This window comes from Carcharodon carcharias, chromosome 18 (genome assembly GCF_017639515.1).
Source record: "Carcharodon carcharias isolate sCarCar2 chromosome 18, sCarCar2.pri, whole genome shotgun sequence".
Taxonomy (NCBI): Eukaryota; Metazoa; Chordata; class Chondrichthyes; order Lamniformes; family Lamnidae; genus Carcharodon; species Carcharodon carcharias.
Genome location: NC_054484.1, coordinates 11,012,228 through 11,038,948, shown reverse-complemented (window position 1 = coordinate 11,038,948; position 26,721 = coordinate 11,012,228). Strand labels below are relative to the sequence as shown.

The 26,721-nt window shown below is 45.5% G+C and overlaps 1 protein-coding gene across 1 annotated transcript in view; it reads left to right on the top strand.

Moving 5' to 3' along the window:
- The first annotated feature begins 1,538 nt into the window (after positions 1–1,538).
- The window catches only part of LOC121290912 (lipase member H-like), a 38,626-nt gene continuing 13,443 nt past the window's right edge, over positions 1,539–26,721 (top strand). The window contains exons 1-6 of the mRNA XM_041211959.1: positions 1,539–1,557; positions 11,849–12,222; positions 14,315–14,423; positions 16,713–16,814; positions 17,406–17,495; positions 20,099–20,254. Coding sequence (XP_041067893.1) covers positions 1,539–1,557; positions 11,849–12,222; positions 14,315–14,423; positions 16,713–16,814; positions 17,406–17,495; positions 20,099–20,254 — 850 coding nt within the window. The remainder of the gene's footprint in view (positions 1,558–11,848; positions 12,223–14,314; positions 14,424–16,712; positions 16,815–17,405; positions 17,496–20,098; positions 20,255–26,721) is intronic.

Genomic DNA, 26,721 nt, shown 5'->3' with positions numbered 1-26,721 from the left:
CGGAACTACGGATTTTCAAGTCCCCAGATCCTGGTGGGTTTCATCCTAGGACCTTAAAAGAAGTGGCAAGTGAAATAGTTGATGCATTGGTTTTAATTTTCCAAAATTGCCTAGATTCAAGGAAGGTTCCATTGTTGCAGAGAACTGACACAGTGACAGTGTGCGAATGGCCTCCTTCTGTGCTGTAACCATTCTATGGTTCTAGAATAGATACATTCAAGGAAGTTGATAAACACGTGAGGAAGAAAGAAGCTGAAGGTTACCCTGATTGTGTGATCAAGCAGGGTGGGAGGAGGCTTGTGTGGAACGTAAACGCCAACATAGATGGGGTGGGCCAAATGACCTGTTTCTGTGCAGTAAATTCCATGTAAAGCTGCCTTAGGCCATCACAGGCAAGGACTTAATGTGAATCACCCTCTCCTCACCCTCTTTTCCTCCACCACACACTCTCTCCCACCATGCTCTCTCCCCCCCCAACACACATTCTCACTCCCCCCAAGCACTCTTTCCTCTGACACTGTCTTCCATCACACTCTCTGCCCCCCCCAACACATCCTCTACCCCCAACACATTCTCTCTCCCCCCAACACTCCTTCCCCAACAGTCTCCCTCCTCCATACTGTCTCTCCCCCCATACTCTCCTCCCAAACTCTATCTCCCCTACACTCTCTCTCCTACTACCCCTCTAACTCTCCCCCACTCCTCAAACACTCTTCCCCCCCATCCATCCTCTCAAACTGTCACCCCCCATCAATCCCCTCGCACTCTTTCTCCCACCATCCATCCCTCCACATTCCCTCCCCAGCCATCCCCTCTCACTCTCTCTCCCCCATCCCCTTACACTCTCTGTCTCACGCAATCTCTAGCCACTCTCTCACTCAGATGCCAGTGGTCTCCACTGCTCCGGCTGCCTCACGGTCAGGGCCCTGAAACTTAACCTTCAAACCTTGCTTTCGCACTCTTTGCTGCTCATCCAATCACACGCTGGTCTCTCTCTGTTTTGCTGCTGATAGGCCGCAGCGAATTTATGCGTCTGCTTGAAATCAAAGGTGCCGGAGCATCGCTCCATTACACTCAAACATCACAACACCACTGGGGTTAGGCAGGAATGTGAAGTTCAAGTTAAAATCAGATCAGCCATGAAATTATTGAATGGCAGGGCAGGCTGGGGGGCGGGGGGGGGGGGGTGAGGTGGAAGGGGAGTGGGGGGTGTGGTGAGTGATCTACTCTTGCTCCTAATTCATATTTTCAGATGTCAAGCTATCAAGCGGCTCTTACATGGTGATAACCTGCTCATTAATGCTCCTGATGATCAGTTTGGGTTCCACCAGAGCCACTCAGCTCCTGACCTTATTACAGCCTTGGTTCAAACATGGACAAAAGAGCTGAAGTTAAGAGATAAGACGAGAGTGGCTGCCTTTGACCTCAAGGCAGCATTAGACCAATTGTGGCATCAAGGAGCCCTGGAAAAATTAAAGTCAATGGGAATCAGGGGCAAAACTCCCCACTGGTTAGAGTCATATCTAGCACAAAGGAAGATGGTTGTAGTTGCTGAAGGTAATTCATCCCAGTCCCAAGTCATCACTGCAGGAGTTCCTCAAGGTCATGTGCTATCTTCAGATGCTTTATCAATGACCTTCCCTCCATCATAAGGTCAGAACTGGAGATGTTCACTGATGATTGCACAATGTTCAGCACCATTTGCAACTCCTCAGACACTGAAGCAGTCCATGTCCAAATGCAGAAAGACCTAGCCGGGAAAAATTCAGGATTGCGATGATAAGTGGCAAGTAACATTCATGCCACACAAGTGCCAGGCAATGGTTGTTTTCAGCAAGACAGAATCACCCCTTGACATTCAATGGCATTACTATCTACCCATTATCAGCGACCCGGGGCGTTATTGAGCAGAAACTGAACTGGACCAGCCATATAAATACTGGCTGCAAGAGCAAGTCAGAGGCTGGAAATCCTGCAGTGAGTAATTCACCTCCTGACTCCCCAAAGCCTGTCCAGCAACTATACGGTGCTGTAGGAGGGTGATGGAACTATACAAGAAAGCGATGGAATACTCTCCACTTGTCTGGATAGTGCAGATCCAACAACATTCAAGAAATTCCACTATCCAGGACAAAGCAGTCTGCTTGATTAATCAACAACCCATCTGCCACCTTCAACATTCACTCCCTCCACCAACAGCATGTAGTGGCAGCAGTGTGTACCTTCTACAAGATGCACAGCAGTAACTCACCAAAGCTCCTTTGACAGCGCCTTCCAATCCGCGACCTCTACCACCTGGAAGGACTAAGGCAGCAGATGCATGGGAGGACCACCACCTGCAAGTCCCCTTCAACTGAAAGAATTCATGGAAGAATGAATAAAGAGCTGCCTGTTAATTTATAATTCATTCTTGGGATGTGGATGTTACTGGCAAGGCCAGCATCTGTTGTCCTTCCTAACTGCCCTTGAGAAGATGGTGATTTTCAAGTTGCCTTGAACTGTTGCAGTGCATGTGATGAGAGATTGGATAGGCTAAGGTTGTTTTCCTTAGAGCAGAGAAAGCTGAGGGGGGATTTTATAGAGGTATACAAACTTATGAGGGGCATAGATAGGGTAGATAGGAAGAAACTTTTCCCCTTAGCAAAGGTGTCAATAACCAGGGGCAATAGATTTAAGGTAAGGGGCAGGAGGTTTGAAGAGGATTTGAGGATTTTTTTTCACCCAGATGGGACAGTAGATGCAGGAATCCTCACAACATTTAACAAGTATTTAGATGAGCAGACAGGGCTATGGCTCAAGTGTTGGAAAATGGGGTTAGAATAGATAGGTGCTTAATGGCCAACATGGACACAATGGGCCGAAGGGTCAGTTTCTGTGCTGCATGACTGTATGACTATGTCAACAGGAAAGGATTCCAAACACTCCATTTTCAGCTTGCTGGAAACCAGCAGCATGTTTCATTGATTAATGTTTTCATCCTTGGGAGTTCCCACAATGCCTTTATTTTAAGGCAGCCAGGCACAAGTCAATGGTGAATGGCACCAGTGAAAGGGAGAACCAGGAGTGACTATATAAATGGGGTAATTAGGCAAAGTGCTGTAATTATTGGAGGGACAACAGCAACTGGGAAAGTGGAATAAAGCTGCATTTTATTTTTGACCCTAAAATAAAGTAACATTGGCACTATTCTCTGCTAAAGCATTCGACTCAAAATGTCTGTGCTGTTTCGACAGCATTGGAATCGAAAATCAGTGCCTGTATGTTAATTTGTAGAAGTCAACCCATTCATGTTGCCATACCCCTCAACTCCATCTACTCACATTCTCACCATATCTCTCAATCAATTAACCTCCACAGAAAATTCAACTTGGCTTGTCAAACATGAATACAGTTCACAACTTTAGGCAGTGTCTCTGTGCAGCCCATATTTGTCCAAGTGCTCAGTTGCTCTGTTCCCAATGATATTTTCTTGTATCTTCTCTACATCTGACATTAGACTAATAGGCATAAATTTTCCAAGCTTATCACACCTACCTTTCTTAAATAATGGAGTGCCATTTGCAGTTTTCTATTCCGAGGGGACAATTCCTGAATCGAGAGCATTTTGAAAGATCATGACAAATGCATTTACAATTTCTTCATCTCGCCCCCAGGGTGAAAACCATTGGTTTCTGGGGATTTGTCTATCTTTAATCTCATTAGTTTCTGCATCATCATTTTTCTTACCTCATCGTTGAATCTGTTTAGCTACTGCTCCTGGTTTATTTTTAGATTTCCAGGATCCCTGGCAATTTATCCTCATCCTCTCTAGTGAAGGCTGGTACAAATTAGTTAGTTAGTACGTGCCAGTGTCAGAATTCCAATTACAGTATCAGCTGTGTGTGTGTAATTAAGGGATCACATTACTCATAGGTATCCGCTTTCTTTGAGATCTTTGTTAATATCGTTAGTATTGCCATCGATTTCCCTGCAAGCTTTTTCTTGTAATGCCTTTGTGCAGCGCTTACCAATTTCATTGTATCCCTTTGCTGTTCTTTATATCTCTCCTAAACCATGGAATCTTTACTATTCTTTACCTATGTATAAGCTCCCCTACACAAAAACAAAATTACCTGGAAAAACTCAGCAGGTCTGGCAGCATCGGCGGAGAAGAAAAGAGTTGACGTTTCGAGTCCTCATGACCCTTCGACAGAACTTGGGTTCGAGTCCAAGAAAGAGTTGAAATATAAGCTGGTTTAAGGTGTGTGTGTGGGGGGCGGAGAGGGACAGAGAGAGAGAGGTTGAGTGGGGGTGTGGTTGTAGGGACAAACAAGCAGTGATAGAAGCAGATCATCAAAAGATGTCAACAACAATAGTACAAAAGAACACATAGGTGTTAAAGTTAAAGTTGGTGATATTATCTAAACGAATGTGCTAATTAAGAATGGATGGTAGGGCACTCAAGGTATAGCTCTAGTGGGGGTGGGGAGAGCATAAAAGATGTAAAAAAATTTTTTTTATATATATATAATGGAAATAGGTGGGAAAAGGAAAATCGATATAATTTATTGGAAAAAAAAGAAAAGGAAGGGGGAAACAGAAAGGGGGTGGGGGTGGGGGTGGGGATGGGGGAGGGAGCTCACGACCTAAAGTTGTTGAATTCAATATTCAGTCCGGATGGCTGTAAAGTGCCTAGTCGGAAGATGAGGTGTTGTTCCTCCAGTTTGCGTTGGGCTTCGCTGGAACAATGCAGCAAGCCAAGGACAGACATGTGGGCAAGAGAGCAGGGTGGAGTGTTAAAATGGCAAGTGACAGGGAGGTTTGGGTCATTCTTGCGGACAGACCGCAGGTGTTCTGCAAAGCTGGTCACCCAGTTTACGTTTGGTCTCTCCAATGTAGAGGAGACCACATTGGGAGCAACGAATGCAGTAGACTAAGTTGGGGGAAATGCAAGTGAAATGCTGCTTCACTTGAAAGGAGTGTTTGGGTCCTTGGACGGTGAGGAGAGAGGAAGTGAAGGGGCAGGTGTTACATCTTTTGCGTGGGCATGGGGTGGTGCCATAGGAGGGGGTTGAGGAGTAGGGGGTGATGGAGGAGTGGACCAGGGTGTCCCGGAGGGAGCGATCCCTACGGAATGCCGATAAGGGGGGTGAAGGGAAGATGTGTTTGGTGTTAGCATCATGCTGGAGTTGGCGGAAATGGCGGAGGATGATCCTTTGAATGCGGAGGTTGGTGGGGTGATAAGTGAGGACAAGGGGGACCCTATCATGTTTCTGGGAGGGAGGAGAAGGCGTGAGGGCGGATGCGCGGGAGATGGGCCGGACACAGTTGAGGGCCCTGTCAACGACCGTGGGTGGAAAACCTTGGTTAAGGAAGAAGGAGGACATGTCAGAGGAACTGTTTTTGAATGTAGCATCATCGGAACAGATGCGACGGAGGCGAAGGAACTGAGAGAATGGGATGGAGTCCTTACAGGAAGCGGGGTGTGAAGAGCTGTAGTCGAGATAGCTGTGGGAGTCGGTGGGTTTGTAATGGATATTGGTGGACAGTCTATCACCAGAGATTGAGACAGAGAGGTCAAGGAAGGGAAGGGAAGTGTCAGAGATGGACCACGTGAAAATGATGGAGGGGTGGAGATTGGAAACAAAATTAATAAATTTTTCCAAGTCCCGAGGAGAGCATGAAGCGGCACCGAAGTAATCATCGATGTACCGGAGAAAGAGTTGTGGAAGGGGGCCGGAGTAGGACTGGAACAAGGAATGTTCCACATACCCCATAAAGAGACAGGCATAGCTGGGGCCCATGCGGGTACCCATAGCCACACCTTTTATTTGGAGGAAGTGAGAGGAGTTGAAGGAGAAATTGTTCAGCGTGAGAACAAGTTCAGCCAGACGGAGGAGAGTAGTGGTGGATGGGGATTGTTCGGGCCTCTGTTCGAGGAAGAAGCTAAGGGCCCTCAGACCATCCTGGTGGGGGATGGAGGTGTAGAGGGATTGGACGTCCATGGTGAAGAGGAAGCGGTTGGGGCCAGGGAACTGGAAATTGTTGATGTGACGTAAGGTGTCAGAGGAATCACGGATGTAGGTGGGAAGGGACTGGACAAGGGGAGAGAGAAGGGAGTCAAGATAACGAGAAATGAGTTCTGTGGGACAGGAGCAAGCTGAGACGATCGGTCTACTGGGGCAGTTCTGTTTGTGGATTTTGGGTAGGAGATAGAAGCGGGCTGTCCGAGGTTGGGCGACTATCAGGTTGGAAGCTGTGGGAGGGAGATCCCCAGAGGAGATGAGGTCAGTGACAGTCCTGGAAACAATGGCTTGATGTTCAGTGGTGGGGTCATGGTCCAGGGAGAGGTAGGAGGAAGTGTCTGCGAGTTGACGCTCAGCCTCCGCGAGGTAGAGGTCAGTGCGCCAGACAACAACAGCACCACCCTTGTCAGCGAGTTTGATGACAATGTCAGGGTTGGACCTGAGAGAATGGAGTGCAGTAAATTCAGAGAGAGACAGGTTAGAATGGGTGAGAGGAGCAGAGAAATTGAGACGACCAATGTCGCGCCGACAGTTCTCAATGAAAAGATCAAGAGAAGGTAAGAATTCAGAGGGAGGGGTCCAGGTGGAGGGAGAATATTGGAGATGGGTAAAAAGATCCGTTGAACTGGGAGAGGACTCCTGCCCAAAGAAGTGAGCCCGGAGACGAAGACGGTGGAAGAAGAGTTCAGCATCATGCCGAGCCCGAAATTCATTGAGGTGAGGGCGTAAGGGTATGAAACTAAGTCCTTTGCTGAGCACTGAACGTTCAGCATCGGAGAGGGGAAGGTCAGGGGGTATAGTGAATACACGGCTGGGGTTGGGATTAGAAGATGGGGTGGGGACGGAGGGACAGGCCGGGGTGGAGGGTCCTAGATGGGTGTTGGTGTCGATGAGTTGTTGGAGCTTGCGTTCCTTAGCACTTGAGAGAAAGAGAAAAAGTTTCTTGTTGAGGCGTCGGATGAGACGAAGGATAAAATGAAACTGGGGGCACGCGCAGCTTTGAAAAAGGGTACGGCGGTGCTGCTGGAGGGAGAGGTTGAGTGTGTTCATATGGCGGCGCATGGCACTGAGTGTAGATCTCAGAATGTTTTTCCATTATTTTTAATGTATTCCACCGATCATTTATCTATACCTTTTATGCCCTTTTAGTCTTATTTCACCCCACCCCCACTAGAGCTATCTGTACCTTGCTTGTCCTGCTATCCATTCTTAATTAGCACATTCTTTTAGATAAAATCACCACCTTCAACACCTCTTTGTCCTTTCGTCTGTGACATCTTTTGGTTATCTCCTCCTATCACTGCTTGTTTTTCCCAACAATCACCCCACCCCCCCCTTCTCTTCCCTCCTCCCATCCTTAAACCAGTTTATATTTCACCCCTCTCCTATTTTTACTTAGTGTTTTTCCAGGTATTTTTTATTTTTTGTTTTGGATTTCCAGCATCCGCAATTTTTTGTTTTTATCTCAGTGTTATAATCTGAATTATTTACCTACCAGTCATACCTGGTTTGCAGCCAGATCAGTTATGGCCAGTACATCAGACTCTTTAAGCTCAACTTGTGACTTTAATTCATTTGCTTTTTAAAAAATGAGGTGGCATTTATTGCCCATCACTAAATTGCCCTTGAATGATGGTGGTGCTCTGCTGTACTCAATGTTGATTAAAGTTTTTTGGAGCAGTTTTGATACAACTGAGTGTCTCGGGTTAATTCAGAGTGCAGTTAAAAGTCAGCCACATTGCCTAGGGTCTCGAGTCACATATAAACCAGACCAGGTAATAACAGCAGGTTTCCTTGCCTCAAAAGCATTAGTGCACCAGGTAGGTTTTTATGACAATTAGGTAGTTTCTTGGCCACCATTACTGATACTAGCTTTTTATTTCAGGATTATTCGACTAACTGGGTTAAAATTCCTCACCTGTCCCTCACCCCGGCTGCTCTTACCATCCTCCTGGCTTAAAGTCCTTTCCACAGCCCCTGTCGGACCTTGGAATGGAAGATTATGCTCCTGGTTGGATAAAGAAATCTAAGAGGAGGCTTCTATGCAGATGGGAGGCGTGTTTCTGCGTTGTGAATTCTAGGTAGGTTTGGTGCGGAAGTTACAATTCTGATAGAATCAGAGAATTTTACATCATAGGAGGAGGCTATTTGCCCTGTTTTGTCCTTGCTGGCTCCTTGAAGGAATACTTCCATTTAGTGCTGAGATATCCTCTGCCTGGCTGTTTTAAGAGACATCGCAGCACTCAGAGCATCACAGAGACTGAGCAGGCCGCGGCACTTTTCCCTGGTTGAACTGATAGAGGTCTGTAAAATTATCCCTTTTTGAAAGTTAGTATTGAATCTGCTTTTCAGGTGAAGAGTTCCAAATGACCATATCTCTCTTAAGTAAAACAATGCCACGTCTTAATTCTTTTGCCATATGCCTGTAACCATCCCAAAACAGCTCCAAGGGGAGTTATCAGTGCACCAACTAGGACTATCTTGCACCATTGAACTCCTTCCTCTGGATTTTTTCCTGCCTCCCAACTTCACGCTACCACTGGGGACCATGGCTTCAACTGTCTAGCCCCTCCCGTGTGATTCCCTCCCATAGCCCCTTATAAGGCCATTCTTTGAAAACGCACCCTTTTATCCAAGCTCTTGGTCAGCCATCCTAAACCCCTCCTTTTGCTCTGATTCACACGCTGCCCATTTCCTTCCTGCCTTCTGTGCCTTGAATTAACTTTTCTACATGAAAAGGCCTTACATTGATACAGATACAGGTACTGTATCAGCTGCAACCGGTAGCTGCTAATTCCACGGCCATATAGCAGGATTAGGCTGAAATGGCCTTGCTACCAATGCAAGTATTTATCAGTACACCCCTCTCTGCCCACCACACCACATCGGCTGAATTGCTGTCACATTTTTCTCTGTCAATCAGTTTAATTCATACGCTCTTTTCAACCCTGTCTCTATGGTAACCCTAGTTGATATTTAACTGTCTATTGACCCTGCTTGAAGTTTGTTTTTTTGCTGTTTGTCTTTTGCACGCAGTCATTGCATTCCAGGTCGCAGATGAACAGAACTCTTCATTTTAATGTTTTGCTACCAGCTGTGGCCTGATTGTCTTTGTATTCATCTTTTTATTTCACCACCCCGAGGACTATGTTCTGCTGGTTAACACTCTTTCTATGCACCACAGTCGTCATACCAGGTAACTATCTCTGGTTCCTTTCTCCAGATTCTCTTGCAGTGAAGTCACTAAATGTACGGGTTTGTTGCATAGAATGTTCAAAAGAAGAGCAGAAAGATACAGGACAATGTCCTAGATTCATCACAGACTGAATCCGAGGATGCAGAGCAACACCAGAGCTGAGCAATTGGAATGATTTGCCAGTTTATCCAATGGCCTGGTGTACTGAGCCATGCAGCCTAGTTAATTCAATTCCCAGTCACAGCTGAGCTAGTTGGTCTCAGCAGGACTGGATACAAAGTGCTGCAGCCAACCTAAATAATCCTGGGCCGAAAAAGGGTAAGGGAGGTGCAGGAGAGCAGTGACCGCGAGATGAGGATTTCTCCTGATATCAAGTAATGACTCGGGGATACAATTTCCAGGATAGGTAGGGTTTTTATTCTAACTCCCGTCACTGTTAATCAGAGGTAAGATTGACCAAATGTTTAAACATCTCTGATGATTCATGTTATTAATATTAAAAAGTTTCACGGTTAGAGAAACTCACATTCTTAATTAGAGGTGCAACCTGAAGTACAGAATGGTTTGTTCTACTTTGGGAGACTGAAGTTAATTCAATGTCAGCACCCTGCATGGCCTCCTCCTCCTCATCTCTCCAGCCTGTCTCAGGATTGTCTGCAGACTGTCTCTGAGATGTCTGTGGACTGTTTGTGATCTGCCTGCAGTTAAATGGACCATTGCCGATTGTTGTAAAAACCCATCTGGTTCACTAATGTCCTTTAAGGGAGGAGATCTGCTGTTCTTACTTGATCTGGACTCCAGACCCACAGCAATGTGGTTGACTCTTAAAAAGGAATAGGATGGGCAATAAATGTTGGCCTAGCCAGCGATGCCCACATCCCGTGAGTGAATAAAAAAATAGTCTGTCTTCAAACTGACTGAGTTGTCTGCGGACTGCCTGTGAACCTCTTCAGAATATGTCTGCACTGTTTGGCCTGTCTCAGATCTCTGGACTGTCTTCTCAATCTCAACAAAATATCCATGCTGGCATGCAGCAAGACCTGGACAACATTCAGACTCATGCTGAGAAGTGGCAAGTAACATTCATGCCACTAAAGAGCTATGCAATGATCATCTCCAACAAGAGAGGGTTTAACCACCTGACCTTGACATTCAATCACCTCACCATTGATGAAGACCCACCATTAACTTCCTGGGCATCCCCTTTGACCATAAAATTAAATGGACCAGCCACTTAAATATTGTGGCTACAAGAGGTGGTCAGCAACTGGGAATTATGTGGCAAATGACTCATCTCCTAGATCTCCAAAGCCTGTCCACCATTTACAAGGCAGATGTCAAGAGTGTAATGAAATACTCCCACTTGCCTGGATAAGTGCAACTCCAACATTATTCAAAAACCTTGACATCATTGAGGACAAAGCAGCCCACTTGATCGGCACCCTGTCCACCACCTTAAACATTTACTCCTTCCACCACCAACGCACAGTGGCAGCAGTGTGTTCCAAGTACAAGATGGACTGCCGCAACTCGCCAAAGCTCCTTTGATAGCACCTTTCAAACTCACCAACCACTGCCATCTAGAAGGACAAGGGCAGCAGACACATGGGAACGCCACCTCCTGGAAGTTCCCCTCCAAGCCACTCACCACCCTGACTTGGAAATATATCGTCATTCCTTCACTGTCGCTGGGTCAAAATCCTGGAACCCCCTCCCTAACAACACGGTGGGTGTACCCACAACACATGGAATGCAGTGGTTCAAGAAGGCAGCTCACCACCACCTTCTCAAGGGCAGTTAGGGGTGGGCAATAAATGCTGACCTGACCAGTGATGCTCACATCCCATCAATGAATAAATAAACTAAAAAACATGCTGTTGACAATTTTTCACACTCCTTCTCCCATCCCCTGGTTTAAAGCAAGTTGATTACTACAGCATTTAATAATTACAGAAGCCTTATTACAGACTTTCAAAATTTTGCAGTTATCTTTCCTTTAATGTCTTAGTCTAAGGCCTTTTTAATAAGGTCAATCTTTCCCAGCATGCCATCAAATTAACAATTCCTTTATTAAATTAGTGCATTTAACCAAGCTGAACTTCTTTGACACTGAACTTCTTTCCACCACCTCTCCGGAATTTCCACTGATTTTATGAAAAATCATTGGAATGATCCGGCTTTTATTTTATTCGTTCATGGGATGTGGGCATCGCTGGCTGGACCAGCGTTTATTGCCCATCCCTAGTTGCCCTTAAGGAGGTGGTGGTGAGCTGCCGTCTTGAACCGCTGCAGGCCATGTGGTGTAGGTACACCCACGGTGCTGTTAGAGAGAAAGCTGAGGAAGTTCCTGTTCAGATCAGGCCTGGCTAGGTTTCCTGCACTCGTCTTCTTCCACTCACTACATGTGTTGATTATCAAGATGTATGTACCAATAGCTGTCGACTCTTTACTCTAAACGTTTTGAATGTTCGAAGAAAATCTCCCACAAGTTGTCCTGAAGCACTTAAGGAAGAGAATTAGAATATGTAGCTGGTAAGATTGCATGAACGTATATTCGAAGATGCAGGCTGGGTGGATCAAAGGACCTTTTCTCATGCCACGCGTTTTCTTTAGTTTTATGTTTTCGCACCATTCTATTTCCATTCAGCAGCGAGCCAAGTACCAGAATGCCACACTTTCACAAAGCTGCCAGTGACTGATACAATTATTGGCACGGACCTGGTGGTGAGACTTCTGCTCTACACAGGGAGGAACTCAAGCTGTGCCACCTTGATCAATGCCACCCACACTAGTCTGCTGGACATCACCAAGAAGACAATCTTCATTATCCATGGATACAGGCCATTTGGATCCCCACCCAATTGGTTGAATAAGATGATAACGACTTTACAAATGGTGGATGACATAAATATCATCATTGTTGACTGGAATAGAGGAGCAACCACCATTAACTATTCAGTTGCCGTCTCCAACACCAAGAAAGTTGCTGATGTTTTGGTACCCGTTATTTCCAACATACTGGTGAGAGTTTTTGGTTTATTGTTAAAAGAATCCCTTTGGAGCAATCCAAGTGACTATAATGGCTGTGCATCTGCTGATTGTTGGGCTCTAGGGGTGCAATTTTATGGCTCCCTTGAGTTGGGGGCGGGGCCGCAAAATGCAGCGAGCCGTTCAAAAGTCCATTGACTTTGGCGGGATCGGAAAATCCCGCTGGCGAGGGGAAGGTTGGGGGGGAGGTGGGGGCGTGGAATTCCAGCCTGTAAGTTCATTTTTTTTTGTGGTCCCAGCAAGGGCAGGGGAACTGTTCAGCGTGGCAATGTTTGTGGAGCAAATGAATGTGCTGAGCCCCTCGGTTCTCCAGTCTCATAGCTCCTGAGCTCAGGCGCTGAAGCATTGGAATATGATTGACTCCTTTCCGCTCAGGGCTAGCTTGCACCCTGTGTAGGTGGGAAGTCTATCAGAATGCATTATACAGGGTCTTAACCGCGATACATAAGAGCAGCACATAGAGGAGACAGGAGCTTCTGTCTGCTGCATTAACCCTTGAACTCAAGTAGGAATTGGGTGTGGGAGAAATATATAATGGTAAAAGTGGGGGAGGGGGAAGAATGAAAAGGAGTGAAAGGAGGAGAATGGAAGGCAGGGAAAGGGAAATGAATAGTATTGATGGAGAAAGAAAAGAGGATAGAAGCTGGGATTGCTGGTTTGGAGGGACATGGAGAAGCTGGAAGAGGAAGAGGAGAGTTAGCATTAGTTGAAAGGGAATGGGGATGAAGAGGGGGTTAGCGTTAACTGAAAGTGAATTAAGAATGCCAGCCTGGCAGGAGTGAGGAGGATGGGAAGGGGATGAGGGACAGTCTGAATTGGGGAAGTAGAAGACTGAGTGAGAACCAATTGTTCATACTAACAAAGTTCCAGCTACAAAGTCCATCAAACCACTTAGTTTCATGTGTTAGGTCTGTTTTTGTGTTGTCAGCTTTCTGGGGGGTTCTTTCAGATGTTTTGGAGCTGCCCAACAACTCTGGTTACTTTCCTAGCTTGATGCATATGTAGTTATCGAGGAGTTTGAGCATTGGAGCAGATAAGTAGACATCAGATTCCTGGTGATTCAATTGGAGAGACAATTCTTGATGCTTTTAAGGAAGGGAAAGAACTTGCATTTATGTTGTGCATTTCACCTGCCCCAAAACACTTAACAGCCAATTAAGCACTTTTGAAGTGTAGTCACCATTTTAACATAGGAACGCAGCAGCCAATTTACATAAGCAAACTCTCATAAACAGGAAAGAGATAAATGGTCGAATAATCGGTTTTGGGTAATGATGATTGAAGAATAAATGTTGGCCAGGACACTGGGGAAACTGCCCTGCTCTCCTTTGAATATTGCTGTGGGACTTGAGAGGGCAAAGGGATCTATGGTTTAATGTCTCATCTGAAGTTCAGCACCTCTGACTTTGCAGTGCTCGCTCAGTGCAACACTTGTGCTTATGTGCTGGGCTTCAGTTACAACAACAGCTCCAACCACATTCAAGAAGCTTGACACAATCCAGGACAAAGCAGTTGCTTGATTGGCACCCGATTCATAAACATTCACTCCTTCCAACGTGCAGTAGCACCAGTGTGTACCATCTACGAGATGCACTGCAGAAACTCACCAAGGCTCTTTAGGCAGCACCTTCAAAATCCACGACCTTTACCATCCAGAAGGACAAGGGCAACAGACACATGGGAACACCACCACCTGGAAGTTCCCCTCCAAGCCACTCCCCATCCTGACTTGGAAATATTCGCTGTTCCTTCACTGTCTCTGGGCCCAAATCCTGGAACTCCCTCCCTAACTGTGGGTGTACCTATACCACAGGAACTGCGGTGGTTCAAGAGGGCAGCTCACCACCACATTCTCAAGGGCAATTAGGGATGGGCAATAAATGCTGGTCTAGCCAGCGATGCCCACATCCCACGCATGAGTACAAAAATATCTAATGTTAGCTTCTCGGAAATAGAAAATAACCCAAGCCTGAAAGCCCCCAGAGTTACACTTGGAGTTTTGATCTGTATTTATAGCTTTAAGCTAATGATTCATTATTGTTCATCAGCAATACTGTTTTCTCAGACAATCGGAGGTTCCCTCAACATGATTCATATGATTGGTGTGAGCCTTGGCGCACACATATCTGGCTTCGTTGGAAGTAGGTTCAATGGACAGATTGGACGAATAACTGGTGAGGAAAGTTAACTCATTTCCTTGTCAAAATACTGTGGATGCTCGGAATCTGAAATATAAGCGGAAAATAAGAATCAGATCGGGCATTATCTGTGGAGAGTGAAACAGAGTTAACATTTTAGGTTGGTGACCTTTCCTCAGAACTGGAAAATGTACCAGGTTTAAGCAAATAGAGGGGCAGAACCCATGCCCTTTCCCCTCCTCCAATACAAGGCCCCAAACATACTTTCCACAGCTTCTCACAATGCAATCTCTTCTAAACTGGGGAAGCTAAACTCTGATCGATGACCACTTTGCGGAACACCTCCACTCAGTCTGCAAACGTGATCCTGAGCTGTCAGTTGCCTGTCATTTTGAGTTTCCACCTTCCTCCCACTCTGACCACTCTGCCCTTGACCTTCGACACTCTTCCTAGGTAGCCCAAGACAAAGGGCAGCACCTCATTTTTCGATTAGGCACTTTACATCCTTCCCCATTCAGCATTGTTCAACAATTTTAGATCATAATCGTCATGCTATTTTTTTTCAGACAGCAGGATGCTGGTAATGATTTGGCTATTGATATTTATACCTCCTGCAGACCCATCTTTTGTTTCTTTACTTGCTCCGTTACCACCCTCTTTTGCCTTGTACCATCATCTCTTTTGTCATTTAATCCCTCCTACCTGTCATCCTATCAAAGACCACCTCTTTTATTCTTTCCCTCCCTCCCTCCTCTCTGTACTTGCTTACCAGCTATACCTCACTTTTATCAATTCTAACGTAAGGTCACTGACCTGAAACATTAATTCTGGTTTTCTCCTCATGAATGCTGCCTGACCTGCTGAGTATTTCCTGCTTTTTCTGTTTGCATGATGCATTTCATTGGTTGCTATAGGAAGTTTATCTTTCCCTGTGCACTCCAGTTTCTCTCCCGTTTCTTTGGCAATATTCCTGAACATTTCCTTTTTTAATTCAAACCCAGGCAAGAGTTGTAGATCAGTCCAAGAGGAAGCCTATGGAGTGGTATCAATAATCTTAAATGACCAGGTACAATTAGCCACACCCAGCAACAAAGCAGTAAATACAAAAAGATGGAAATTACCTCTGATCCTTTGAGAAGCAGGATTCAATCTGTCAGTCTCTTTGCCCTGAAGGTAGCTCTTTAAAAGCAAGACTTGCAATTTTATGGCGCCTTCCACAAACTCAGGGTGTCCAAAAGTGCTTTACAGCTAATGAAGTAATTTTTAGTCACTGCTCTAATTCGCGCACAGCAAGTTCCCACAAGCAACCATGAGATAATGATCAGATAATCTGCTTCTAGTGATGTTGGTTGAGGGATAAATACTGGTCAGGCTACCTGCTGTTCTTCAAAATAGTGCCTATTGTTGACCTGAGAGGGCAGACAGGGCCTCAGTTTGATATCTCATTTGTAAGACAGCACTCCCAAGAGTACACCCTCGGTACTGCACTGCAGTGTGGGGCGAGATGACGTACTCAAAGTGAGACACAGGGCTAGGACAGGAGCAGAAGGAGACCATTCAACCCTTTGAGCCTGCTCCGTCATTACAAAAGGTCATGGCTGATCTGAACTGATCTGGGACTTGCGCCACAAACTTTTGACTTAGAGGCAAAAGTGCTACCAATGATGATATCCCCCTTAACATTCACTGTCCCCATAACCCAGATTCTTCCCCTTGTCAATTGGCTATTTGCTATGGTCCATTGCTAAGGGGTGCAGCTATGGCACTATTAGCCTGGACCTTTGACACTGAGTCAGAAGAGGTCGTGGATTCAAATTCCAATCCAGAATCTTCATTAGAAAAATCAACGTTGACACGTGACTTGTCAATACCAAACATTGGACTGGAGTATGAGCCTAGAGTTTTGTACTTATCTCTCAGAAGCAGGACTTGAACCCACGACGTTTGGGCTCGAGACTAGAGTATTATCTACTGAACCATGGCTGATACTTTATGTGTCTGAAACACCATGTGCTACTCGTGACTCTGACTACAATAGCCCAAATGGCCTTCTTCTGTGTTCAGCCTACCTATTTCTGCTTAATGACCCTTGTGGCGAGTGTAGAGTACACACTGGGGTGTCAGAGTTAAGGTACAGCAGTGACACTGTTGGTGATCAATTAATCTGTTGGCATTAACTGATCAGACTCCTGCCTGAACTATGATCGCAGAGGGACTGAATACTGCTAGTGTCAGTAGGAATGTATTTCTGCTGTCTTCATAAAAAGAGGGATAAGTTAGGCAGCAGTCAGAAATTTGTTGGTTAATTTTACATTTTCTTTGTAGGCCTTGATCCGGCTGGACCTCTGTTTAGAGGAAAAGGAAAAGGAGACAGACTGGATCCTTCTGATGCTCAGCTTGTTGATGTCCTGCACACAGACATAGATGGTATTTCTACTCATTTCATTCTCTACACATTTATTTAGAAGGTGGCACATTGATATGAATTTGAAGCTGCAACATATTTGGGATCTAGTCACACAGTGAGTTCCTGATTCCAGCCCATGCCCAACTCTTCTATCAAAGCCCATTTTTCTGATGCACATACTGCCTCAACAGAGTCCATCCCTCTAGTACCCTGACTCTCACATTGCAATCTAACCCACTCTTAGTCCCTTAATTCTCCCACCAAAATTCATCCCCCAGTCACCGATTCTCCCATTGAAATCCATCCTTTATTAGCCTAACATTTTTGCCAAAGCCCATCCCTCTAGCTCTATCTAGTATCCTAATTAACTCATCAAAGTCCATCTTGCTAGTGCCCCAATTCTTCACTTAAAGTCCATCTGTGCAGTACCCCATCTCTCTCGAAATCTATTCGCCCAATAGCATAAATCTCCTGTCAAAAATCTCTCTTGTATCTTAACTCTCCCATCAAAGCCCACCCTTTGAGTCCCCTTCCTCTCTCATGAGATATTTTTATATTGGTGGGATAACTTTACAAAAATAACATTTAAAAAATAATGTTTCTTCCTGCAGCTCTTGGCTACGAAGAATTTTTGGGGAATATAGATTATTATGCCAATGGAGGGACCGACCAACCAGGGTGCCCTGCTACTATAATGAGTGGTTTGTATTGACATTCAGCTCTACTCCTGTTTTTGGTTTCTTTTCAAATTGTCATAATTTGTTGCTCAAGCAGTTCAACCAACTCTTGCGAACCTGATCAGAGTCTCTCATGATATCACATTCCCCTGTCTGAAAATCACTCTCTTCTGCATGCAAACATGGGCCATTGGAATCCCCAAATACCTCTCTTGCTGTCTCTCTGTGGAAAGTGAGAGAAAGTAAGGAATTGTGATGGGGGTGGAGCTATCTCCATTAAAAAGATGGGAACCATTATTTTAACGGAAGGCTTTTACCACAGCCATGAATGCCAAGTTAGGCCCATTGTCACGTGGTCAGCCTTGGCTCTGCGGGTAAGCACCCTTGTCTTGCAGTCTGAAGTTTGTGGGTCCTAAACCCCACGACAGAGACTCAAGTCCATAACTCAGGCTGACGCTCCCATTGCCAGTACAGAGGGAGTGCTACACTGTTGGAGGCACTAGGTGGAATTTTACAGGGGCAGGGTCCTGAAAATGGAGCGAGCCATTCAAAGCTCCACTGACGTTGTCAGGATGGGAAGATCCCACCAGTGGGAGGAGGCCATAAAATTCCATCCACTATCTTTTCGATGGAACATTAACTGAAGGCCCCTCTGCTCTCTCAGGTAGACATTCAAGAACCTGTCAGACTCCTAAAAGAAAAACAGAGGCGTTCTCCCCAGTGTTGTCTGATGGAATTCTTCACTGCAGAGGGCTGTAGAAGCTGGGTCATTAAGTATATTCAAGGCCGAGATAGACAGATTTTTCATCAGTAGGGATTCAAGGGTATGGGGAAAAGGCAGGAAAGTGGAATTGAGGGTTATCAGATCAGCCATGATCTCATTGAATGGTGGAGCAGACTCAATGGGCCAAATGGCCTACTTCTGCTCCTACGTCTTATGGTCAATCTGCCCTCAACCAATTTATTTTTCTCATTGCAAATTTGTTGGACCTTACCAAGTGTAAATTGTATATTGCTACTTTATAACAATGCTTACACATCAGAAGTATTTGAACTGACACTCTGAGGTTGTTCTCCCTCATTTTCCAGCAAGGTAAAATGACCACGGGCATGTTAACATGTCGTTTTGCTCCTCTGTGATTGGCCGAAAATAATTAATTTTGCCTTTTTACCCACATTTATATATCTCACATCAGTTTAAGCTGGTGTGTAAAGATATCACCTTGCCCTTGGATGCAGCTCTGCTTAAAGTTAAATTTCTAGTCAAATGATGTGAGTAGGATTTTTATCTCCCTTAATTTGACTGTGAAAACGATGATTCTTTCACTGATTTCTTCTTTCTAGTTCCATTAGGTGCTTGATTACTATATCTCCATCAGTTCAATTTTCCATTAGAAGGAGCAGCAGAGACATAATTATCATGGCTCAGGGTTTCTCCCAAACACTTATATTTGTGAATATAGATAATCACAACTTTGATGAACTAGTTCCTGTCCTCTATAATTATAAACTTACAGCCTGAGATCAAACATTACATTATGTTGGGCAGATTGCAGGGCAAGCGTTGCACATGATCCCATCAATTTCCTGGTGTGTTAGGTCAAAATTGCCCCCATTAACTCTGTGGGAAAAGTTGTAGCAGATGGAGATCACTGTTGAGAAGGACTGAAATCATTCACTTTGGAACAAAGAAATACAAATTGGAATATAGAATTACATATGAATTAGGAGCAGCAGGAGGCCACTTGGCCCCTCGAGGCTGCTCCACCATTCAATAAGATCATGGCTGATCTGATCGAATCCTCAACTCTACATTCCCACCTACCTTCCTGATGACCCTTCACCTCCTTTCTTATCAACAATCTACCTAGCTCTGCCTTAAAAATATTCAAAGACTCTGCTTCCACTGCCTTTTGAGGAACAGCGTTCCAAAGACTCGCTACTCTTTGGGAAAAAAATGTTTTCCTCATCGCTGTGCCCATTTGGTTTCATACCTTTGCCGGCTCGTTAAAGAGCTATCCAGATAGTCCCACTTTCCCTGCTCTTTCCTGCAAATTGTTCCTTTGACAAATATATTCAATTTTTTTTTAAGCTATTACTGACTCTGCTTCCACCATCATTTCAGGTGGTGCACTATATATCATAACCACTAGCTCTGAGAAGTCACTTCCCCTTTGGCTCTTTCTTAATGGCAAGAACTGGAGGAGCAAAGGGTTTTGGGAGCTCCAGGTACACTGAAGGCTCGTGCACTGTTACGAAATGTAATCAAAAAGGTGAATGATATCTGGGACACACTACTAAGGCAAGTGGTGGAAGCAAAGGCTGGGATTTAATACGGAGGCACTGGCTCAGGACACCGGCTAGAAAACCAGTGGGAAGCCCACCTCCAGTGGTCCTGGAAGCCCTGATGCTATTTTGCATGGTTTAGGCAATTTGTTGTCTGAGGTCATGGCTTCCGCACATCCTGAGGCAGGATGTCCCACCTCCAAGAGCTGCTGGCCAATCAGAGGAGAGTTGAACTGTCCACGGTATTTGTAGAGTGACCTCACCAATGTATGATGCAATTTGAACATAGCTGCTTTGTTTTTCTTGTGCATGGCTTTGTTTCTCTATTCTGTTACCTCCAGGAAAAAGGTATATGGTGTGTGACCATCAAAGATCTGTCTTTCTGTATATAAACTCCCTTGACTCAACCTGTAATATCACCGTTTATCCTTGTGCATCATATGAAGAATTCCTGGATGCCCATTGCACACAGCTTGACAGTACTTATCCTATATTTGGTAAGAAGCGTCTTTCTAGATCCTATGTTTTTGTTGCTGTCAATTGTCTTCTCTCCTCACCTAACGGTGCTAATCCTTGTTTGAGTATTGGTTCGATACACACAAGACTGTCCCATGCTCTCTCATCCAACCAGTCATCCTTCCTGCGTCAACCCAGATGGAGACTAGAGTGGAAAGAATGAAAATTGTTCTCCTCCAAGTAGAGAAGGTTAAGTGGAGAAGTAATAGAGGTATTCAAAATAACGAAGGATTTTGATAGAGCAGACAAGGTAGAGTCGATAGAGGAGGTGATGTATCAAGTGGCAGGAGGGTCAGTATCAGAGGACAGAGATTGGAGATAATTGGCGAAGGAACCAGCTGGAGATGAGGAGAATTTTGTTAATGTAGCGAGTTCTAATGATCTGGAATGCGCCGTCTGAAAGGGCGGTGGAAGTAGATTCAATAATTAGATAACTACCTGAAAGGGGAAAAAATGCTGGATTCTAGGGAAAATGCCGGGGAGCGGGACAAATTTGATTGTGCTTTCAAAGAGCTGTCTTAGAAATGATGGCTCGAATTATTTTATGGTGTGTTGGACATCACAATCTAGCTTGACTAGAACAATGCGTCAAGATAAGAGCAGAATGGAACCTTGAGCCTGCTTTGCCATTTAATAAGATCATGAATAATATTTTCCCTAAACTCCGGCTTCCTTCTTCTATTTCCAAATCCGCTGCCTCGCTTAGTGTTCGTATATCTCAAACTTGAATATGCTCAACAACTGAGCGTCCACAGCGCTCAGGGGTAGAGAATTCCAAAGTTTCACAATCCTCTGAGTGAAGAAGTTCCTCCTCATCTCAGTCCCCTATCCGGAAACTGTGAGCCCTAGTTCTAGTTCCTACCTGCTGGTCACATGTGCCCACTTCCCAGTAAAGCTGAGTGAAAGGTAGTCAGTGGGTGGGGAGGGGGGCAGGGGACAGTGGGAGTGGGTGGGAGGGGGAGGTTGCCAATGGGGTGAGTGGGGGGGCAGCTGACAGATTTTATCCCTCCCCGCAGATAAACTGCAGTTAGAACCATTCTAGCAGCCATGACAGCCACACTAACCAGAATCGGCTAACTCCTCATTGCCTGATCAAACCAGGAGCTGCTGGCTTGTGTTTGAGCAATGAGTGAAATCAGAATGCTTCTCAAGTGTCAATGTAGGTCAGTGGCAGCTAGCTTGCCTAACTGGGTTGGAAGGTTAAGGATTTAACTCCCCTTGTGTGGTTTGAGCATTTAATCTAGGCCAATGTTTCACTGCAGTACGGAGTGGGGTGTGGCACTGTTGGAGATGCTGAGACATTAAACCAAGCCCCTCATCTGCCCCCTATGGGCGGACACCAGAGATCCCCTGACTGGTGCAGAATCATAGAATGGTTACAGCACTGAAGTTTTTGCTGGCTCACCACAAGGACAAATCAGCTAATCCCACCATGCCGCACCCGCACCCCCACCACCCCCCAACACCCCCCCCCCCCCCCAACCCCCCCACCTCCCACCCCGCCCCCCCCAAACCCCCACCTTTCCTCATAACTCTGCTAATTTTTTCCTTCCGTTTCTAATCTAATTCCCTTTTGATCACCTCAGTTGAACCCACCTGCACCACACTCTCAAGCAGTGCATTCCAGATCCTAACTATTTGTTGCATAAAATGATTTTCTTCATGTTACCATTGTTTCTTTTGCCAATCACCTTATTGAGGTATCCTCCAGTTCTCGTCCATTCCAAACACACCGTTTCCATGGCAGGCAGGCTCTCCCTCACCTGCCACGCTCTCACCTCGCCACTTCATCAAGCTAGGCACAACATTTAAAGTACAGACACATTAAATGCTTCCAACCCAGGACTGCAGCAATAAAGACATGGCCCCAAAAGGCAAGAAAAATGCAGCCCTCGAGAGCCTTTTAGCTGCCATGGAGGACTGCTGTGATGTCCTCTAAGTCTGCCCTGGCTGCAGGAGGGGCAGCTATATTACCACTCTGGCTTGGTAGGCGATGGCAGTGGTGGTCAGTGTCAATGCTGCACAGAAGAGGTTGGCCATCCAATGCAGATAGAAGGTGAATGATCTCATCCATACAGCCAGGGTAAGGCAAACATCTCATCATAAGACCATAAGACCATAAGACATAGGAGCAGAAATTAGGCCAATCGGCCCATGGAGTCTGCTTCGCCATTCAATCATGGCTGATAAGTTTCTCAACCCCATTCTCCCGCCTTCTCCCCATAACCTTTGATCCCCTTACCAATCAAGAACCTATCTATCTTGGTCTTAAATAAACTCAGTGACCTGGCCTCCACAGCCTTCTGTGGCAATGAATTCCATAGATTCACCACTCACTGGCTAAAGAAGTTGCTCCTCAATTCTGTTCTAAAAGGTCTTCCATTTACTCTGAGGCTGTGCCCTCAGGTCCTAGTCTCTCCTACTAATGGAAACATCTTCCCCACATCCACTCTATCCAGGCCTTTCACTCTAAACTCACACACTCAAGCCCATCACACATTTACTGGCATCTCACTCACTGACAACTCAAGGGACATCACCACTCACTCTCTCACACAATCCCTCACATGTCTGTCTAGCCTCATTTCCTCTGGAGACTGCCTCCTCACCATCTTGAGGCCACCTGCATAGATCAACCTGTGCCCCCACACACATCCTGGGATACTCTCTTTCCCCAGTACAGCTCTCATCCTGCAGCCTCTCCCCTTGCTTGAGGCCACCTCCCCCCACTTCCCCAAGCAAGTCCTAGTCCTGCAGTTGCTGAAAAGCCACCAACATACGGCTGATCTGGTAGGTAGAGACCTACCTGTGAGCCCCCTAAAAGTGATGTGGTGCTGTCTGTGAAGCCTGGCGCTGATGGCCGTGAGTGCCGACTGAAGCAAGGTAGGCAAACAAACCTTGAAGTCCCGAGAGAAGTGCAGCTCACCAAATGCACTCCTTATATATGCTGTTGTGAAAAGCATTGGCGTGTTTTCGGAGGGTGGTGGAGATCAGTCCAGCAGGCCGGCCTTAAAGTGATATGCTGATGTATTACAATGAGGTTCCCGACACCTGATGGTAGGGAACGCGGGCCACCATCGGTGGGTGGAACAGACGATCGCAAACTAGTTTCACGATGTCATGAAACTGATTTTTGGCCTTCTTACCATACTGCCAGTTCACACCACCGAACACACCCGACACTGGCCGGCATGGAAAATACCGGCCTGTAGCTATGAGGATAGATTGGAGAGGTTGGGACTCTGTTCCTTGGAGAAAAGAAGGCTCAGAGGAGACTTGATAGAGGTATTCAAGATCCTGAGGGGTATGGACAGGGTAAATAATGAGAAACTGTTCCCACTCAAGAGAACATCAAGAACTTGAGCGCACAGATTCAAAATAATTGGCAAAAGGAGTAAATGTAACGTGAGGGAAAATATTTTCACCCAGAAGGTGGTTGGAGTCTGGAACAAACTGTCTGAAGGCAGGTTCAGTCGAGGGGTTCAGAAGGGAATTGGATTTCTACCTGAAAAGAAAGAATGTGCAAAGTTACAGGGATAAGGCAAGGGAGTGGGAGTAGGTGGGATGCTCTTTCAGAGAGCCAGTACAGACTTGATGGGTGGAATGGCCTCCTTCTGCACTGTAGAGATACTGTGATTGTGATATGACTGGGATGGGACGGGTGCGCAGTTTATCTAGCCCCACTACTCCGCAGGTTGCACCATTAGTTTAATTCACTCACCAAATTGGCCAATTACTTGCCTTCACTACTGTTCGATCCAGGCTTCTTTCAATAGACTCAGAATGATTGATTTATTGTAAAATGAAACTTCTTTTTAAAACAAGTTGCAAGAACCGGTTAACACACAATCCATAATCTGGAAGAGTAACTATCTATTCCTTTTACAATACCCCAGCACACGCACACATGCAAACACACACACACAAACGAGGACAAACAAATAGGGTCTCTGAAGATATTGGCAGGTAAAGAAAAGTTCGCAGGGTTTTGAAGCTGTTGATCCAGTGCTCCCTCGTGTGAAGACAGAACGTTAGTCCCAGTAGATGTCTGGAGGTTCTTACCAATGGAGCTTCAGCATGGAGGAGAATAGACCAATAGATCAATCCTTGGGAACTCCCTACCATCTTAGCCTGTCGGGTTTCCAAATAAGCCAAGTTCCACTGAGATGCAAATTCCTAGCTGGATACTGATATCCGCACTGTATTTCAGGCAAGGCAAGGAGTGTGCAAGTTGGGCAGCTTTCCCCCTTCTCAATTGATTCCCAACTGAGTTCAAATAAACAAGTTCAAAACATAAAGCTCATCTTTGTCAGGTGATTTCCAGTAAATCATCAGGCCTTTGCCTTTAAAAGTTTTTTTTCCCTAGCCATTAAAGTAATTACAGCTGAAATAAGCTAATAGCTCTCCTCTTCAAGTGCGATGATAGTCATGCTATTTCTTGGAAAAGGCATGCTTGCTCAAAGTCCAAAGTGAACTTTTTTTTTCAAAAAAAATCCAAGCCAGTTCCCAAGTGTCTAAATAATGTAATGTCCTCCCAAATTAAGATAATATAGTTCTATGGGTTCCCAGCATAGTCTAAAACTATTCGCATGTAGCTTAAGCAGGCTACACTTTCAGGAGCTCTGGGGTCTGATCTACATAGAACCATAGAAAAGTTACAGCACAGAAAGAGACCGTTCAGCCCATCGCATCTGTGCCTGCCGAAAAAGAAAAAGTAAAAGAAGCTAGCTGCCTGTTTTAATCCCACCTTCCAGCATCCGGTCCGTTGCCTTGCAGGTTACAGCACTTCAGGTGCAAATCCAAGTACCTTTTAAATGAGTTGGGAGTTTCTGCCTCCACCACCAAACCAGGCAGCAAATTCCAAACACCCACCACACTCTGGGTGCAGAAGCTTTTCCTCATGTCCCCTCTAATCCTTCTACCAATCACCTTAAATCTATGCCCCCTAGTAATTGACTTCTCCACTAGGGGAAACAGGACTACTCCATCTAGGCCCCTCACAATCTTGTACACCTCAATCAGGTTTCCCCTCAGACTCTTCAGTTCCATAAGAAACAATACCAGCCTATCCAATCTTTCCTCCTAGCTGCAATTTTCAAGCCCTGGCAGCATTCTTGTAAATCTCCTCTGAACTCTCTCCGGAGCAATTAATTCCTTCCTGTAAAGTGGCAACCAGAACTGTACACAAAATTCCAGCTCTGGCCTAACCAGTGTTTTATACAGTTCCATCATTACATCCCTGCTTTTGTATCCAAACCTCATCCAATAAAGGAAAGCATTCCATATGCTTTCTTTACCTCCTTATCCACCTGAGCTGCCACCTTCGGGGACCTGTGGACATGCACACCAAGTTCTCTCACTTCCTTAACCCCTCCCAATATCCTCCCATTGAGTATTCCTTTGCTTTGTTTGCCTTCCCCAAATGTGTTACCTCACACTTCTCTAGGTTGAATTCCATTTGCCACTTTTTGGCCCACTCAACCAAAATATTGATATCATTCTGGAGACAACAGTTATCCTTTTCATTTTCAACTACATGGCCAATGTTTGTGTCATTTGCAAATTTCCTATTCATGGCCCCCATATTTAAATGCAAATCATCATTAATATATACAACAAACAGCAAGGGACCCAACACTGAGCCCTGTGGAACACCAGTGGAAACCACTTTCCATTTGCAAAAACATCCATCAACATTATCCTTCATTTCCTGTTGCTGAGGCAATTTTGAATCCAACTTGCCACATTCCCAAGGGGTTTTACTTTTCTGATCAGTCTACCAAGTGGGACCTTGTCAAATGCCTTGCTAAAATCTATGTAGACAACATCCACTGCACTACCTTGATCAATCCTCCTTGTCCCTTCCTCAAAATTTCGATTAAACTAGTAAGACACAATCTTCTCTGAAAAAAACCATGGTGGCTATTCCTGATTAATCCATTCTTTTTTGTCTCTCAGAATTTTTGTTTTTATTAATTCATTCAAAGGACGTGGGCTTCGCTGGCTGGGCCAGCATTTATTGCTCATCCCTAGTTGCCCTTGAGAAAGTGGTGGTGAGCTGCCTTCTAGAACTGCTGCAGTCCATGTGGTGTGGGTACACCCACAGTGCTGTTGGGAAGAGAGTTCTAGGATCTTGACCCAGCGACAGTGAAGGAATGGTGATATATTTCCAAGTCAGGATGGTGAGTGACTTTGAGGGAAACTTCCAGGTGGTGGTATTCCCATGTGTCTGCTGCCCTTATCCCTCTAGATGGTAGTGGTCGTGGATTTAGAAGTGGCTGTCTAAGTAGCCTCGGTGAATTCCTGCAGTGCACCTTGTAGATGTTACACACTGCTGCTACTGTGCGTCAGTGGTGGAGGGAGTGAATGTTTGTGGATGTGGTGCCAATCAAGTGGGCTGCTTTGTCCTGGACAATGTCAACCTTCTTGAGTGTTGTGGGAGCTGCAC